The sequence below is a fragment of the Chenopodium quinoa genome, unplaced genomic scaffold (genome assembly GCF_001683475.1).
Source record: "Chenopodium quinoa cultivar QQ74 unplaced genomic scaffold, ASM168347v1, whole genome shotgun sequence".
In the NCBI taxonomy this organism is placed as follows: Eukaryota; Viridiplantae; Streptophyta; class Magnoliopsida; order Caryophyllales; family Amaranthaceae; genus Chenopodium; species Chenopodium quinoa.
This window is the reverse complement of record NW_018742720.1, coordinates 409541-426836: the sequence shown is the minus strand read 5'-3', so window position 1 is coordinate 426836 and position 17296 is coordinate 409541. Positions and strand designations below refer to the sequence as shown.

Below are 17296 nucleotides of genomic sequence, written 5' to 3'. Positions count from 1 at the left end.
TTCCTAATTACCCTTTAACTCTCTCTTAGCCATTTAATAATTAAATTAATTTATAAACAAAAATAAAAACTTAATCCACCATCCAACCACCACTCCACTAGCCAGCACCCTTTCCTTTCCCTTCCCCATGGCGGCAGCCCCCCTCCCCCCAACCGAGCTGCCCTGAACCGTCGATCGACCTGCCTCTCCCTTCCCCCTTACCATACCCCCGCTGCAACCTGGCCTCCCCCTTCCCTAAACCCTAACCTCGCCATCCACCATAACACCGACGATTTCTTCTTCAATTAGAGAATCAATTGAGACAACAATGAGAGCATCAACATCAAGTGGCGGAGGATCCTCAGAGAGGTCGGCGATGCGGCGACAAGGGCGAGAAAGAGGGAAAGAGAGAGAGTGAGTAGGAGAACAAGAAAGAGAGAACCTGCTCGGAGTTAGGGTTTAGGGAGGGGGAGGGTTGCAGCGAATGTATGCGGGAAAGGTAAGAGGGTTGGCTGGTGGTCGAGGTGGATCGCTGGAAGTTGGGGGTTCAAGGCGGCGATACGATTGGAGGGAAGGGGCTGCTGCCTGCTGCCATAGGAGGGGGAAAATGAGGGAGTGGCTAGCTGGTTGTGGGAGTGGTGGTTTTTGGGGTTTTTAAATTTTTTTTTATAGATTAAGTTAATTAATAAATAGTTAAGTGAGAGTTATATGATAATTAGAAGAAATTAGAACTTAATTAAGTGAATTAGTGACATTAAGTTGTCTTCAACAAAAAAATTTAGGGCTCGTTTGGCATTGTTGTGGTTTTCTGTTTTTTGGTTTTTTTTTATTAAAAGTATATGATATATGTCACATAATGAATAAAATTATTTAAATTTATTAAAATCATACTTCCTCTGTTCTTTTTTACTTGACCTGCTTTGACTTTTACACAATTCACCATCCCTCTTTTGACCGTGTTTTGTGAATAATATGTAAAGAAAAACATATTCATGTTGGATCATTTTGAATTCGTCTCAATAAGTACTATCATAATATATAACTTTTATATTTTTTAATTATGTAGAATTAAATTTATTGACCGTTAAAGTTTTGCATTGACAAGCGTGATAAAAGAAACAAGTCAAGTAAAAAAGAACAGAGGAAGTAATAATTTTGAAAACTGACAACTAAAAAGTGAAAACACCTTTTTCTTGTTTCTTGTTTTTTGGCTTTTAGTTTTTTTTTTAAAAAGAAACATAAAACAAAAAATGGTGTCAAACAAGCCCTTAATCACCGGGTTTCCTTTTGGTAAAATGTTAAAATCCAGGTTTCCTTTTGCCAAAAGCTTTTAAAAGGTTTTTTTTTATTATAAAATAAGGGGAAAAGGGAGAAGATTAGAGAGAGATGTAGATGGTAATTGTATTGTCTATCCTTTTATTTGTCCATGCTATATATATATATACATAATGTAAGTATGTAACCTTCATGGAAATTAAGATTCCATTTAAGCGGGGGTTACAATAGAGGTAATTACATATGGGGGTTACAATGGGTGGCATAATACTAGGGAGTTACAAATGATAATGAACATCCGCATAGAATATATTTTGTAACACTCCCCCTGGATGGGCATTATCTAAAATATATTTAATGCGCATATATGCTGCCTCATTAAAAACCTTTCCAGGAAAAACCCAGTGGGAAAAAAAACCATGGATAAGGGAAAAAGAGTGCAGCGCGCAATTACTGCCCCTCATTATTATATCACTGAAGATCTTTGAGACGACGCAATCCAATACGATAAACTAACTTTTTAAAGGTTGCGGTTGGAAGAGCCTTAGTGAATAGGTCTGCTAAATTCTCACTTGAACGAATCTGCAAAACATTTATATCTCCATTCTTCTGAAGATCATGAGTGAAGAAAAATTTGGGTAAGATGTGCTTTGTTCTGTCACCTTTGATGTATCCTTCCTTAAGTTGAGCAATACAAGCTGCATTATCCTCGTATAAAGTTGTCGGTGCCTCTTTCCCAGATGATAAACCACAAACTTCTTTTATATGTTGAACTACCGACCTTAACCGTACACATTCACGACTAGCCTCGTGAATTGCTAAAATCTCAGAATGATTGGAAGACGTAGCTGCAATGGTTTGTTTCATAGAACGCCAAGAAATGGCAGTACCACCATATGTGAACACATATCCAGTTTGTGATCGACCATTATGAGGATCAGATAAATAACCTGCATCTGAAAAACCAATCAAATTTTCTTTGGACAACTTTGGGAAAAATAAACCCATATCCTTCGTACCTTGAAGATAACGAAGTAAATGTTTAATCCCATTCCAATGCCTCCGGGTTGGACATGAACTAAACCTTGCTAATAAATTAACTGAAAATGATATGTCGGGTCGTGTATGACTTGCAAGGTACATTAGTGCTCCAATTGCACTAAGATATGGTACTTTAGGACCCAAAATTTCTTCATCATTTTCCCGAGGTCGGAATGGATCTTTCTCTACTTCAAGTGATCTTACAACCATAGGACTGCTCAATGGATGTGTTGTATCCATAGAAAATCTTTTAAGAACCTTTTCTATGTACGTTGATTGATGCACAAGGATTCCATTCTCTAGGTGCTCTATTTGTTACCCTAAGCAAAATTTTGTCTTTCCAAGATCTTTCATTTCGAATTCTTTCTTTAAATAATTGACAGTCACTGAAATCTCTTCAGGAGTTCCAATGATATTCAAATCATCAACATACACTGCAATTATAACAAATCCCGATCCAAATTTCTTTACAAAAATACGTGGGCAGATAGGATCATTCTTATAACCTTCCTTTGACAAATACTCACTTAGACGGTTATACCACATACGCCCAGATTGTTTCAATCCATAAAGAGATTTGTTCAATTTAATACAGAAATGTTCTCGAGAACTAGATTTTGCTGCTTCTGGCAGCTTGAATCCTTCTGGGAGCTTCATGTAAATGTCATTATCCAGTGGGTCGTATAAATAAGTTGTGACTACATCCATCAAACGTAAGTCAAGTCCTTCACTTATTTCCAGACTAATCAAAAATCTAAAAGTAGTTACATCCACCACAGGAGAATATGTCTCCTCATAATCAATACCAGGTCTTTGTGAGAATCCTTGTGCAACTAAGCGTGCCTTATATCTTACAACTTCACCCTTTTCATTTCTCTTTCGCACAAAAACCCATTTATATCCCACTGGTTTTACACCTTTAGGTGTACGGACTACAGGTCCGAATACTTCTCTTTTTCCAAGAGATTTTAATTCTGATTCAATTGCTTCTTTCCATTTTGGCCAATCATTTCTTTGTCTACATTCTTCAATGGTTTTTGGTTCATGATCCTCATTATTATCCATAACATCTAATGCTACATTGCATGCAAAAACATCATCGACGTCGATTTGATTTCGGTTCCATGTAATTCCAGACATGATATAATTTGTTGAAATTTCTTCATTATCAGGTACCTGAATTTCTTCTTGTATCATGTCTAAATTCTCTTATGGAGATCCTTCGGAAATTGTTTCTTCAATTTGACCATCATCAATCAATGCTCCTTTTCTTTTCCGAGGATTCTTATCTTTGGAACCTATTGGTCTTCCACGTTTCTGACGTGGTTTAGACTCATTAGAAAATTTATTTTGTCCTTTCGGGACATCTATTTTAAATGGAGCATTTACAGCTGGAATATGTGACTTGGTCACTCTTTTTGGGTCAGCAAACGAGTCTGGAAATTGATTTGCTAAACTTTGTAAATGAATTATCTTTTGAACTTCCAGTTCACATTGTTTAGTTCGAGGATCAAGATAAGATAACGATAATTCATTCCATTTGATTCCTTTTTCCAGCTCTCTCTTTTCTCCCCCTAATGTTGGGAAAAGTGACTCGTTAAAATGACAATCTGCAAAACGAGCCGTAAATAAATCCCCTGTTGTAGGCTCAAGATATTTAATTATTGACGGGGATTCAAACCCAACATATATTCCCATCCTCCTTTGAGGACCCATCTTAGAGCGTTGTGGTGGAGCTATTGGAACATAAACCGCACATCCAAAAATTCTTAGATGGGAAATATTTGGTTCCTGACCATAAACCAATTGTAATGGGGAGAACTTGTGATAACTTGTTGCTCTAATGCGAATTAGTGCTGCTGCATGTAATATAGCATGTCCCCAAGCAGAAATTGGGAGATTGGATTTCATAAGCAATGGTCTAGCAATTAACTGAATACGTTTAATTAATGACTCTGCCAAACCGTTTTGTGTATGAACATGAGCTACAGGATGTTCAACATTTATCCCAATGGACATGCAATAATCATTGAAAGCTTGAGATGTAAATTCACCAGCATTATCAAGTCGAATAGTCTTAATGGGAGTATCTGGAAAATGTGCCCGTAACTTAATCAATTGGGCAAGTAATCTCGCAAACGCCAGGTTACGAGTTGATAACAAAGACACATGTGACCATCTAGTTGATGCATCAATTAAAACCATAAAATATCTAAATGGTCCACATGGGGGATGTATGGGCCCACAAATATCTCCTTGTATACGTTTCAGAAAACTAATTGATTCAAAATTAATTTTAGCTGGTGATGGGCGAATTATCAACTTGCCTTCTGAGCAAGCAGCACATGAAAAATTATTATGAAGAATCTGCTGGCTCTTCAAAGAATGTCCACATGGATTCGTAATTATTTTTCGCATCATTATTGAACCGGGATGGCCTAACCGGTCATGCCAAACAACAAAATTATCAGTAAACTTCTGGTTTACTATAGCATGAGTTTCAATAGTATTGATTTTTGTGTAGTACAAACCACTGGAGAATGTAGGGAGTTTCTCCAAAACATGTTTTGTGCCTTGAGTTATATTTGTGATTTGAAGGAATTCGTTATTTTCTTCATTGATTGTCTCAATATGATAACCATTGTTGCGAATATCCTTAAAACTTAATAAATTTCTTTGAGACAATGGGGAGTATAAAGCATCAATTATTTTAATTTCAGTTCCCCAAGGCAGTTTTATAGTGGCTCTTCCGGAGCCCTCAATGATATTTGTACTACCCGATATGGTACTCACATTAATCCTTTTCATCATCAAATTAGAGAAATATTTTTTATTTCTAAGTATTGTATGAGTAGTTGCACTGTCAGCAAGACATAATTCTTCACCATTCATAGCAAACTGAACTTGAGTAATATCCATGTTCTTCATGAAATAAAATATATGTCAAAATGTTAAGCATAAAAATAAAGATGATAAATAAATAAATCAATAAAAACACCCAAATAGTTCATAAATTCATAAAGCAAAAGTCCTTATTACAACCATAGAAATTAAAATAAGTAAATAACTAGATAAAGTCTAATACTTAAAGTTGACACAAAATAATATAAATTTAATTATTCCCTTCCGGGGCATTGAAGAAATCACCAACTTCTAAATGAGTTGTACTGCCAAAATCAAAATTATTCCCTTCTGGGGAAGTAAGGAAATCAGCAACATCAAAATGATTTGCATTGCCAAAATCAAAATCACCTTCACCATCTTCAAGAACAAGGTTTGCCTCCACTTTCTTTCCTCTCTTCAATGATTCTTGATAAAGTTCAACAAGATGCTTTGGAGTTCTACAAACCCGAGACCAATGGCCTTTTCCTCCACAACGGTAACATATATTGGTCTCACTTTTCTCTTTATCATCCCTACGTTCCCACTTCTGGTGGGAATGTGAATTTGGGTAATGACCTTCACGACCTCTACCATATCCACTAAAACCACGCCCACGACCGCGACCACGCCATTGGCCACGACTGCGACCACGACCTCTACCTCGACCACTACTGTTGGAATGGTTTCTGTTTTTAGTTTCTTTCCCGTTATGGGTTGTCACATTCGCTTCAGGGAATGGAGTAGAGCCAGTAGGACGTGATTCATGATTTTTCATTAAAGCTCGTTATTTTGCTCAGCCACAAGAAGACAAGATATTAATTCAGAATATTTTTTAAAACCTTTTTCTCTATATTGTGTCTGCAGGACAATATTATTTGCATGGAAAGTGGAGTATGTCTTTTCAAGCATTTCTGAATCAGTAATATTTTCTCCACATAATTGCAACTTAGAAGTGATTTTAACCATAGCTAAGTTATATTCACTAACAGATTTAAAATCTTGCAATCTCAAATTCAACCAATCATAACGAGCTCTAGTTAGTATCACCGTTTTTTGGTGGTCATACCTTTCCTTTAGATTACTCCAAAGGATTTGTGGGTCTTTCACAGTTAAATATTCATTTTTGAGTCCTTCATGGAGGTGATGGCGAAGGAATATCATGGCCTTTGCCTTATCTTGGAGTGTTGCTTTATTACCCTCCTTAATGGTTTCACCAAGGCCTTTAGCATCTAGGTGTATTTCAGCATCTAACACCCATGATAAATAGTTCTTTCCAGTGATATCAAGGGCCACGAATTCAAGTTTGACAAGGTTTGACATTTTCACTATATAAAATAATATTCAAAATTAGAGCTTATAAATATATATATATATATATATATATATATATATATATATATATATATATATATATATATATAAACTTCATAGTTGTTTGGTATAAATAGATTCTATCAACATTCACACAGTAAATGACATATATGCAAGAATAAGATAGTCATATAGCATATTCTATGACCTGACAAGTTAATGAATCATAATACTCGTATAATTGAAATTTAAATATTTCATGCTCACTCAAACTATTTACTAATATGCAAATAAAATAAAATTATAAGCAAAATAAATTCAAAAGTCAAAAGTAATAAAGTATCAAGAGGATTATACGTTGGCTATAATTAAGCAGATCATATCAAAAAGTATTTTTCTAATATCTTTAATATTATATACATATGATCAAAGACATACATACTACATCTAAGTTTTATGCATCAAAAATCTCAACTATTATAAAAATATATTGATATGTCGTAACAAAGTATGTCGCAAACCGTAATACACAAAATAAAAGAACCATGGTAATAAATTAATAAATTAAAACAATAAACGAAACAATTAACCGTAATATATGGTAGTAAATCTCAACCCATGTGATACCAAATAATTAACAAATAAAAGATGTAATTTAGCACAACAAAACAAAAAAAAACCAAAATTTCATGATTGTAATCAACGCATGATAAAATAATGATAATTGTAACCAACTCATGCAATATTTATCCTTGATAAAATAGTAGCAAATTGTAATCATACCAAATAAGCTATTAGAACAAAATAGCTTAATCAATACAAAGTGAAGCTTACCTCAGTCAACGGGAAAAAAAAATAATGTGTACGAAGTAGTGTATATTTCGTCAGTAACTCGGTTAATTGAGGTTGATGCAACAAGCCAACAATATGATCCTCCTTGTTATATTGTTTGATTAATGTTTTCTCCGATTACCGATAACTAAAGCAATGGTGCTGATAATGTATTATAAAATAAGGGGAAAAGGGAGAAGATTAGAGAGAGATGTAGATGGTAATTGTATTGTCTATCCTTTGATTTGTCCATGCTATATATATATACAAAATGTAAGTATGTAACCTTCATGGAAATTAAGATTCCATTTAAGCGGGGTTACAATAGAGGTAATTACATATGGGGGTTACAATGGGTGGCATAATACTAGGGAGTTACAAATGATAATGAACATCCACATAGAATATATTTTCTAACATTTTTTTTTTAATTTTTTTTTTAAGACTTAAATAAGATTTGAACAACAAAAACCAACGTTAGTTGGGTCTCATCAGAATTTAGCAGTCGTAGTTCGCGAAGCTCTGAAAATGGCGAACGAAGAAGAGAGACTCCTAGAAACTCAATTAGAGCTTCAATTGCACGAACAAAAGGATTCTCTCTCTGCTATTCAAGATGCTCTAATCTTCGATTCCCAAAATTCCGAGCTTCTCAGTGTAATTCTTTTCTACGTCCTTCATTTTAATTACCATTTTGTAATTTTAGGGTTTTTTTTTTCAGAGGATTTTTATATGATTGAATTTTAGCTCTAATTTCATCAATTAGGTTTAATTTAATGCATTTTATTAAGTTTAATCGCATCGTTGACGCTACAATTTAGCTTTTTAAGGGATTATCGATCAAATGGGAGAATTGATTATTTATGATTAATGTAGAACAATGTGTTTGCAAAATTTACCCTTTTTTGGCTTATGGAATGGTTTTTGTGTTTTGGGTGATAAATTATGTTTATTTTTTTTTTGAAATCGATAAATTATGTTTATTATGCAATACTAATATGGTTTTTGTGGATACCACTAGCTTGCCTGTGCTCAAGTTGTGTTTCTTATGCCGTGTTGCTGATTATGAATCGGCATCGAACTTTTTATTGGTAGAATTTTGTGTATTTTTTTGGGATTTGCTTTACGATGGAATCTTATTAGGCTTGGGTTGATATAAGAGTTGTAAGAGAAATTAAGAAAACAACATTTGCCAAGAAATTAAGAAAACAACATTTGCCAGTCACCAATTCCACCATCGAATCTTATTAGGCTCGGGAAGTCGGGGTTGATATAAGAATTGTAAGAGATATTAAGAAAACAACATTTGTCGGTCACCAATTCACCATTGAATCTTATTAGGCTCGGGTTGATATAAGAGTTGTAAGAGAAAAATTAAGTAAACAACAATCACCACTCACCAATTCACCATCAAGTATGTGTGTCATGGCAGAAGTTAAAGACTTGAGAGGGTGAAAGACAGCAGCTGTCGTGTGCTTTAGAAAATAAACCATTAGGAGTTCAGGACTAATATCAAGCGATCTTTTGGCTGTGTATTGGTACTTGTTACAAATCCGCAGTGTTTCCCCATAGGATTCTCTGTTTTTCAATTGCATTTATCATGATAGCAGTTGGTCTGGCCGTCTGATAGATATTGGAAAGATATGGGAATGTCAAATTCATGTGTTATTCATCATGCCAATGTCTTTTTCTTTATTTATTATTATTATTATTATTATTATTATTATTATTATTATTATTATTATTATTTTTTAAACTCATTATCGAGTCTTATACAAAAAGTATAAAACTCTATATGGTCATTAGGCTGGTTCACGAATAACTGGATTTTGAATGCTGAATCGTGATGCAGGTCCAAGACGAACTTGTTTCTGCCATTAAAGATGCAGAGGAAGGACTTTTTCACCTTAAACGTGCACGGTTGTTACGTGAAGTTGATTTTGCTACGCAGGGATATGAATGTTCAAATAAAGATGCTGAGGTTGAGCATATTAAGCCTGCAGAACTGGATACTTCCAAGCTTCCAAGTGAAGATGTAGAGGCAGAACCATTACATTCTTCTAATGTTGAAGTTGAAACTTTGGAGGAGCCAAGTTATTTTGTTGGATCTAAATGTAGATTCCGCCACACTGATGGGCGTTGGTATAATGGTCAAATCGTGGAGTTGGATGGCTCTTCTGCCAGAGTTTCTTTCCTCAATCCAACGTCAGAAAAAATGATGGTGAGCTCTTTGTTATCTGAAGATGGACCCTGCTATTATTTTTTTTTTCCCTTCAAGATCATTTAGATTACTCAACACTTTTTTGGTCTTTGCTTGTTTGCTACTTGCTCTCTTGAACTTTCTTGTCCCAATTAATAACAATTCTGGTTGGAGGTGCTTCATTCCATGGCCCGTATCTTATTGTTCTTAACTTCTGCGAAGGGTGTAATGGACCAGTACAAGGAGCAACACTAGAAGACAAAATTAGTTAAAGAGTCGCTAAGGGGAAGAGTGTTGGGTCTCTGCTCTCTGATTTTATTTGCAGCAGTAGAAGACAAAGGGTCATTAATGCTAGGTTAATGTTATAGCTTTTGGCTTGTGTATATATAAGAAGGTAGTAGTCTAGTAGTAGGCATGAATTGGGTTATTGGAAATAGAGAGTGGCAACCTCAAGTTGCTAATAGGAGAGTTGTAGGCTAAACCTACTACCTTTGTAAGCTTTCAGCCATTATCAATCAAATTATCAACCCTTCATCTTTATTAATCCTTAGAATTCATACAATACTTACAATCAGAAAATCAGCCTATAACAAAGGGAAACGAAAAGTTTAAAACCTGAAGTAGTATTTTTCTTCAAGTTTAGCAAAATTTTTACGCCTGAGGTAAAAAAGGTCAGAATTGGTGGTATAATGGAGTTGGAGCCATGGTACCGGAAGTAATGGCTCAATATTGTATAGCTATATTGTGTCTTCTTCTTGTTCAAATACTTCAAAGTTCAAATATAGAGGGTTATTTCTGAATAAATTTTTTTAAAAAAATCCTTTAAGGTTTTGAGCAGTTTTGGTTTTTTCTTTCCGTCCTCAACTATATTGGGTATTGTTTGTTTTGTCCTTATGGAAGGGATTATTGTAAGGATCTCAATTCTTCTGTTATCTTGCTGGATAAAATGGGATTTTAGTCTGAATTTATGTTTTCTTACCCGCTGAACTCCCAATAAAGCTGAAGTATTTTAACAAGTGGGTTTAGAATTGAAGGATACTGCTTTAGTATTCCATGCATACAATCTAGATTTGAATAACTTTAAAACCAAAAGACGTTAATGATAACATCCAGTCATCCACACTGTATAAATTGTATGTGTAACTGCAATTGCTAGTACGAGTGCTCATTTTTTTCTTCATTACTCTTCTACTTGAAAATCCTTGGCGCTCTGAGATGTAGAGGATGAAAAAAAAAAAAAAATCCTTTTATTATTGTCTTCTTTTTGTACTGATGGTAGACCACTAAGTGCAGATGTGCAAGTTCTTCCTTCAACAACGGTGTCGATTTGGTGCTAACTGCCGGTTATCACATGGTATGTTTGTGAATTGTGAATAAGGTAGACTTTGGAGACTGCTGTTGTGTTGGGTATAGTAGGTACAAATGGGCATAGCGTTTGTGGTCTAATTTGTTTGGGTAGTTATAGAGGTTTTGTCATCAATCAATCTAAGCAAATAATAATGCGGTGGCCTAACTTGTTTTGTCTACTTGACCAGTCTAGATTGTCCAGGTTAACTGATCTTTTTGGTTATAACATTTTCTGCATCTGTTTCTAGATTTTGTACCTGAAGATTTTACAATATGCAGCTCAAAATTCCTTAGTTTATGCTGTCTGTGACTTTCGAATTTCCTACTGCTCTCTTACATAGGGTATTGTGTTGTGTTCTGCATCAGGAACACTTATGTCGCTGTCATCCCTGAAGAAGTATGTGTCACCTTGCTGGGGGCAGCCATTGGTAGGAGCTAGTATTTTTGCAGTTTCTAGGAGTGGAGCTAGCATTTGGAGAGAAGCTGAACTTGAGTCTTGGGATGACAAACTCAATCAAGGCCAGATTGTATTTCGTGATGATGGAAGCTCAGAGACGCTGGGGGCTGAAGCAATGGCATTATCACAGCATGCAGAAGCCAGCAATGATGAAGAAGATAGGGAGACTGATAATTCAGATTCTGAGAACTCAGGTTCAAGTGATTATGAAGATGTAGACGATGGTTTTCCACAAGGTTTAGGCTTTGTTAAAAGCACTGCCTTGCAGAAGGGGATTCAAACAGACACCGCCATCTTTGCCAAGTGGGAGAATCACACTCGGGGTATAGCTTCCAAAATGATGGCTAATATGGGCTTCCGTGAAGGAATGGGTCTAGGACTAGCAGGCCAGGGCATGGTGAACCCAATACCCGTGAAAGTTCTCCCAGCAAAACAATCCCTTGATCATGCTATGCAATCTGTTAAGAACGAGGAGAGAGATGAGCATCCAGAAAAGAATAAAAAACAAAGCAGGGGTGGGAAGAGGAAACGTGAAAAAAATTTTGCAGAAGCAGCGCGGGCTGCTAAGCAAGAGGAGCAGAGGCCTGATGTCTTCAGTCTAATCAACAGTCACCTTGCAACGCATGGGCGGATGATTAATAATGAAAGTTCAGTGATGAAGAAAAAGAGCAAAGAGGTTAAGAAAGAAGATAGACGTTCAATGATTGCTTATGAAGAGGAGGTGAAGGAGTTGAGGAATCGAGTGGAAAAGTTGGAGGAGATGGCAAACCGTAATAGGAAGGAGAAGGCTGTGTACGAGGCAGCAATGAGGAAACTGACAGAGACTCAGAAAGCTTTGTCAGAAGCCGAGGCTAAGCACGCATCGACTTCAAATGCAGTTGTTAGCAAAGAGAAAGAAAAGAAATGGCTGAAGTTTTAGCATTCATTGATTAGAAATTTAGAAGTATAGTAATTTGTTATTATGTATCAATTATGCATGTTGTTGAAGTAAATTATCAATTTGCTATGGTTGATGGTCATCTTCAAGTTTTTTGCCAAACAAAAAAAAAGTAACATCAGTTGTAAACTTATGTGGCAAGTACAAGGGGTGCATTATCTATACCAATTCGGATAATTGTCCTGAAATTTTTATGATAAAATGACATCATTGGCCAAAGTGTTATTATTGTGATAAATATAGGCAGTATATTTTCTTGATTTTCACTAAGCTTATCTTAATGAACTAATCTGAATTTTAAAACTAAAATAAAGCTATTTTTCAAAAAACTTATACTACGTATTATTTAAATATATTATCATTAAATTAAATCAAATGCACGAAGTATTAGTTTTTTATTTTTTATTTTTTTTTATTTTTTTTAACAATCGAAGTATTTGTTAAACACAATCTGTTATACACTTTTTTTGGGTCATACACATCAACTTCTGAAAATTCTTTTGGTACTTAAAACCTGTAACAAAGTGACCTATATCTACATTGTTTTGTGTGAATTGTTTGTATCCTCTCCTTCTCCTTTAATTTCCCCTGTATAATCTTGTAAAAGTTTCCAACTTGATATTGGATTTTAAACCAATTCATATAAGTCTTGGTTTTTTTTCTTTTCATGAAAGACTATTTAAGTCTTTGTTAATTATTATTTAAGCCATTACTTATACTTACTTTGAAAAAAATAATATTCCATACTCATATTATTTAGAGTACATACACAAAAAATTTTAAAATAATATTATGAAGTAAATTATTTACAAGGTCTTAAGTTAACACGACACATACTCAATGGGGGTCTCGAAAACCGGTCAAGTTTTGGATATATGGTCCAGCCCATTAGAATTTACAAGTCCAATTGAGTCAACAGCCGTAACAAACTTTTGCTGATTGCCATTATAATAACCAATTTCTTGTTAATCTTTTTTATTAGGTTGATTATCTTTTTTTATTCTGCTTAATCTTATTAACCTCTCTCTGTTTCCCCTGTTTTCGACTTACAACCATGGCAAAACCTTCAAAAGAAACCCCAAAAAAACTCTTTAACTTCAAAATAACCCCATTAAACAAGTTTAAACTAGCAATTGATGCTCTTTGTGACCCGGAATTCAATCCCAAAGGATATGGAGTGCTTGAAGTAACCGAAAAGAGGGTTGAGATCACGGTTCGAAACTCGAAAACTAAAGCTGCTGGTTATCTCTGCCTCAATTCTACTGCATTGCAGGACTTCCAATTTAGCAGTCATTGTATTACTGATGCTGATAATATTAATGATGACTCGATTACCATTTTTCATATTGATGGGTCAGATAATCTCAACATCAATCTTGGTAAATTTCTAATACTTAAAATTTTATTTTTTAGTTAATGTAGTGCAATTTGTATAAATTAATTATCTTCTTGTAAATTGCATTGTAATTTATCATAGTAATTATCCATGTTCTTCTTTCTCTCTGTTTTTATTCTGAGTTGTTTTAATTGGTCTTTTGTTTTCATAATTCTTTCTTGATATTGTTATTATCATTAATAGAGTTTTGTTTTCATGGATTTTCTGCTTTTTTTTTTTTTTTTTTTTTTTTTTTTTTTACAACAATATTCACATTGTCATTGAATTCTATTTGGATGTTATTTTAATGAAAATGAAAAAAAATATTTAAAAAACCAATCTTTCATTGAATACTCATGTTTAAGAATTAGATAATATTGAGTTTGTACATATTATGGTGTTAATTTTAGTTTTAACAATTAATTACAGGAAATGATCCAGTTAAAGAGTTTAAAGTGGAATTGTTGCCAATGTTTACTGGATTTGAGAGATTTCCTAACATCATATTCTTCCGTGAGGCTATAATTCCATCTGACTCGTTGAGGGAGATGGTTGATCGACTCGAATCAGTGACGAATAGATTAGGTTCTTGTTAATATCTTATTCTTTTTAAATTATATAGTTTATCATGTTTATCAATTTAATTATAACTTGTTTTTTTTTTTTAATTTTCATGTAAAATCAGTTTCAGTCGACATAACAGAAAAAATTGTAGGCATCTTTATTGTAGATGAGGAGCCTTGGATATACAAGTATGATGATAAGGTAATGTTTACACGTTTTTACTTTTTACACTATTTGAGATTTTTTTTTAACGCGACCTGAAATTTAACTCTAACCCGACTCATTGACCTAAATTGACATGTTACGTATGGGTTATGCAGATTGGTGGAACTAGGGGGATGTCGCCGGGGCAAAATCATCATGCTTGGTTCTATTGGCCTCACTTGCAGATGCTGAAGAAAGCATCACATGTAGCACCAGCCTTTCCGCTATGTCTTCTAAGTGAACCAAAGGATATGATCATGACACGATTCACTCTCCGAGAGCTTGGTGATTTGGTGTTCATCAGCGAAACTTTAATGGCCATTGCTGACTCTGGAAAGAAATCTAATCAATCTTCTTCTGGATCTGATGGATCTAATTTTGAGTATATACAGTAAAAAAAAAAAAAAAAAAAAAAAAAAAAAAAATTTGATTTCAATGTTAGTGAAAATTAGTCAACAGTCACTCTAACACTTGCATGTGTGATTGTGTTCTGATGTACTGGTTTATATCTCAGCAACATGGTTAGCTTTGTTATGTTAAGTAGTAGGAACAAGGAAGTAAGTGTAGTAGGTACTGTCAAAACTGTGTGATGATTAGTGATCTTTCGAATATTTTACCAAAATGGAAAACGGCTAATTATAAATATTAATTCTCAAACTAGCTAATTTATTAACTTGGAGGAATTTATCTATTTCTTATATTTCTTTGAATTGGTTTGGTTCACTTTATAGGTTTTTTTAATTTTTTTTTTCTGGTTTTATTTTTAAAAAATTAGTTTTTTTTTTATAATTTTGATTTTTTGTTTTTCTTTGGGAAATTCTAATGCCATAGTTTAAAATATCCCATTAAACAATAAAATTCAATATGGTATATTTGCAACCGTTCTCAATTTTTAAAAAAGTTACACAAAAAAAACAATCACTCAAAATATTGATCCAAACTTCCAGTTTTAAAAGTTGCATTACAATAAGATAAAAGTCTAAAATTTAGAAAGCAAGTGGAAACAATCAAGTCTATAATATAAACAACTAGAGTTAATACAACTATTAAACATAGAATCATTTTATTTGCTCTAGAAACAGCGAATATCAAAGCTTTTTTTTTTTTAAATTTGAAGATATGGCATTAAGCCATTAAGGCACCTAGACAAGCTGCAAATACAAGCTAATAGTGTATTTATAATTGTGCATAATTTTTTAGGGGTATATGCATAATTTGAAAAAAATAAAAATAAAATTATGCATATACCTCTAAAATATGTAGTAATAAGCTACGGAGTAAATATATAGCTAATAATTTATTTATTTTTTATTTTTTTTTGGTTTTATTAAAACCAGATTAATAAAAAATCAATAAAGTGAATCAAATCGGGAAATCGGTTCAAAGAAAAAAAAAATAAATAGATAAATTAATCCCTTCCAAATTAATGAATTAGCTAGTTTGAAAATTAAATTTTATAATAGCCGTTTTGGGAAATACTTTTGTCAAATTAGTCATTTTGGTAAAAGATCCTAAGACCATAGCATAGCTTAGCCTAACTCATTATATATCAAGGTTTTTCAAAGTTTCCAGAATACTTTACTATATTGAAAATCACGAAGATTCCAGATTTATGTAGGCAATTTGAAGAGCTTGTGTGTAGAAAATTCCATACACCTCTTGTATTCACCTACATCATCCTCTGATACCCTCATTCCTTCCATGCTTAAGAGAATTTACTTATAAATACCGCTCTCTAAGATACCTATCATGATCGGAGTTACTCGTTCAATTGTAGTAGAGAGAGAAAAAAGGAGAGAGATAGGAAGAGAGAGCTCTTTCTGTGGACCCCACCTACTTTTGGTCAGATTGTCTCACGTGATGGGTTTGTAGTAAACTTAAGACTCCAGACTATTTCTTTGTAGTAAAAAAGTTAACTTATTAATAATTAGTAAATATATAGTATAAGAACTTGAATAAAAAGGTCAATAATTAATTATGGTCGGGTTAAATTCGGATTGGGTAAAAATCAAATCGAGTTAAAATCGGGTCGGGTTAATATCAGTTCGGGTCAAAACAGATCAGATCTGATCGGTTATTTGTCGGGTCAATTTTGGATCGGGTTGAGCTCGGGTCGGGTCAAATCAGTTCGGTTTGAGTTCAGGTCGGGTCAAATCGGATTCGGGTTGAGTTCAAGTCGGATCAAATTGGTGCCGGGTTAAGTTTACATCGGGTCAAGTTCGGATTCTGGTTCAGTTCAGTTCTGCTACAGATCGGGTTTGGGTCTTGAATTTCTTGGATCGGTTACAGTTCGAAACGGATAATTTTTTTCGGGTCGGTTCGGGTTTGACACCTCTACTTAGTCATTCCTAGAACAAGCGGTTCATCACTTCATCTCATGCCTAGAACAATTTAGCCATTTGAATTTCTGCGGCACGTTCTCAGTTCTGTGTAAAAAAAAAAGCATTGAATTGAATCGCAAATGCTGAAATTGTGCTCTAATGACGTCCAATTCCGGACCCATCTCTCTCTCCACCTCAATCGCTTGTTTCTACACTCAACATCTTCTGCAACTGAAAATTCTCCCTCTTCTATGGTGGATTTCATGGTTGAATCTCTGGGTTTTTCAAGGGAAGAAGCAGCTATTTCCTGGAGTAAGGTCAGTAAATCAAATCGCATTAAATCCACTCAAAACCCTTATTTAGTTGTCGATTACTTGAAACAACGAGGATTTAGCAATACCCAGATGAAAAGACTTATATTTTCTTTGCCAATTTTGTTGAAATGTAGTGTTGATAGGACCCTAATTCCCAAATTTAAAGCTTTAGAAGAATTTGGTATTTCTGGTTCTGATTTAGCTGATATTGTTGCTTCAAATTCTTCAATTTTAAGAAGGGGTTTTACCAATCGGATTAT

At 34.2% G+C, this 17296-nt stretch overlaps 2 protein-coding genes across 2 annotated transcripts; one reads left to right on the top strand and one right to left on the bottom strand.

Annotated features, from left to right (window-relative positions):
- Positions 1 to 5952: 5952 nt before the first annotated feature.
- LOC110722950 lies at positions 5953 to 6498 on the bottom strand. The gene has a single exon (XM_021902222.1). It carries the CDS (start codon positions 6496 to 6498, stop codon positions 5953 to 5955), a length of 546 nt encoding a protein of 181 aa, XP_021757914.1.
- Positions 6499 to 7496: 998 nt separating this feature from the next.
- On the top strand, positions 7497 to 12483 carry LOC110723039 (zinc finger CCCH domain-containing protein 22-like). The gene is made up of 4 exons (XM_021902312.1): positions 7497 to 7974; positions 9170 to 9538; positions 10811 to 10871; positions 11231 to 12483. Exons 1-4 carry the CDS (start codon positions 7849 to 7851, stop codon positions 12238 to 12240), a joined length of 1566 nt encoding a protein of 521 aa, XP_021758004.1. The 5' UTR covers positions 7497 to 7848; the 3' UTR covers positions 12241 to 12483.
- The last annotated feature ends 4813 nt before the right edge of the window (positions 12484 to 17296 follow it).

Excerpts from the sequence above, each read along its gene's own strand:
- LOC110722950 (XM_021902222.1), bottom strand. The coding sequence starts at position 6,498 with ATGTCAAACCTTGTCAAACTTGAATTCGTGGCCCTTGATATCACTGGA.
- LOC110723039 (XM_021902312.1), top strand. The coding sequence starts at position 7,849 with ATGGCGAACGAAGAAGAGAGACTCCTAGAAACTCAATTAGAGCTTCAA. Across the intron at positions 9,539-10,810 it reads CAACGTCAGAAAAAATGATG|ATGTGCAAGTTCTTCCTTCA; the intron begins GTGAGCTCTTTG and ends CACTAAGTGCAG. Across the intron at positions 10,872-11,230 it reads TAACTGCCGGTTATCACATG|GAACACTTATGTCGCTGTCA; the intron begins GTATGTTTGTGA and ends GTTCTGCATCAG.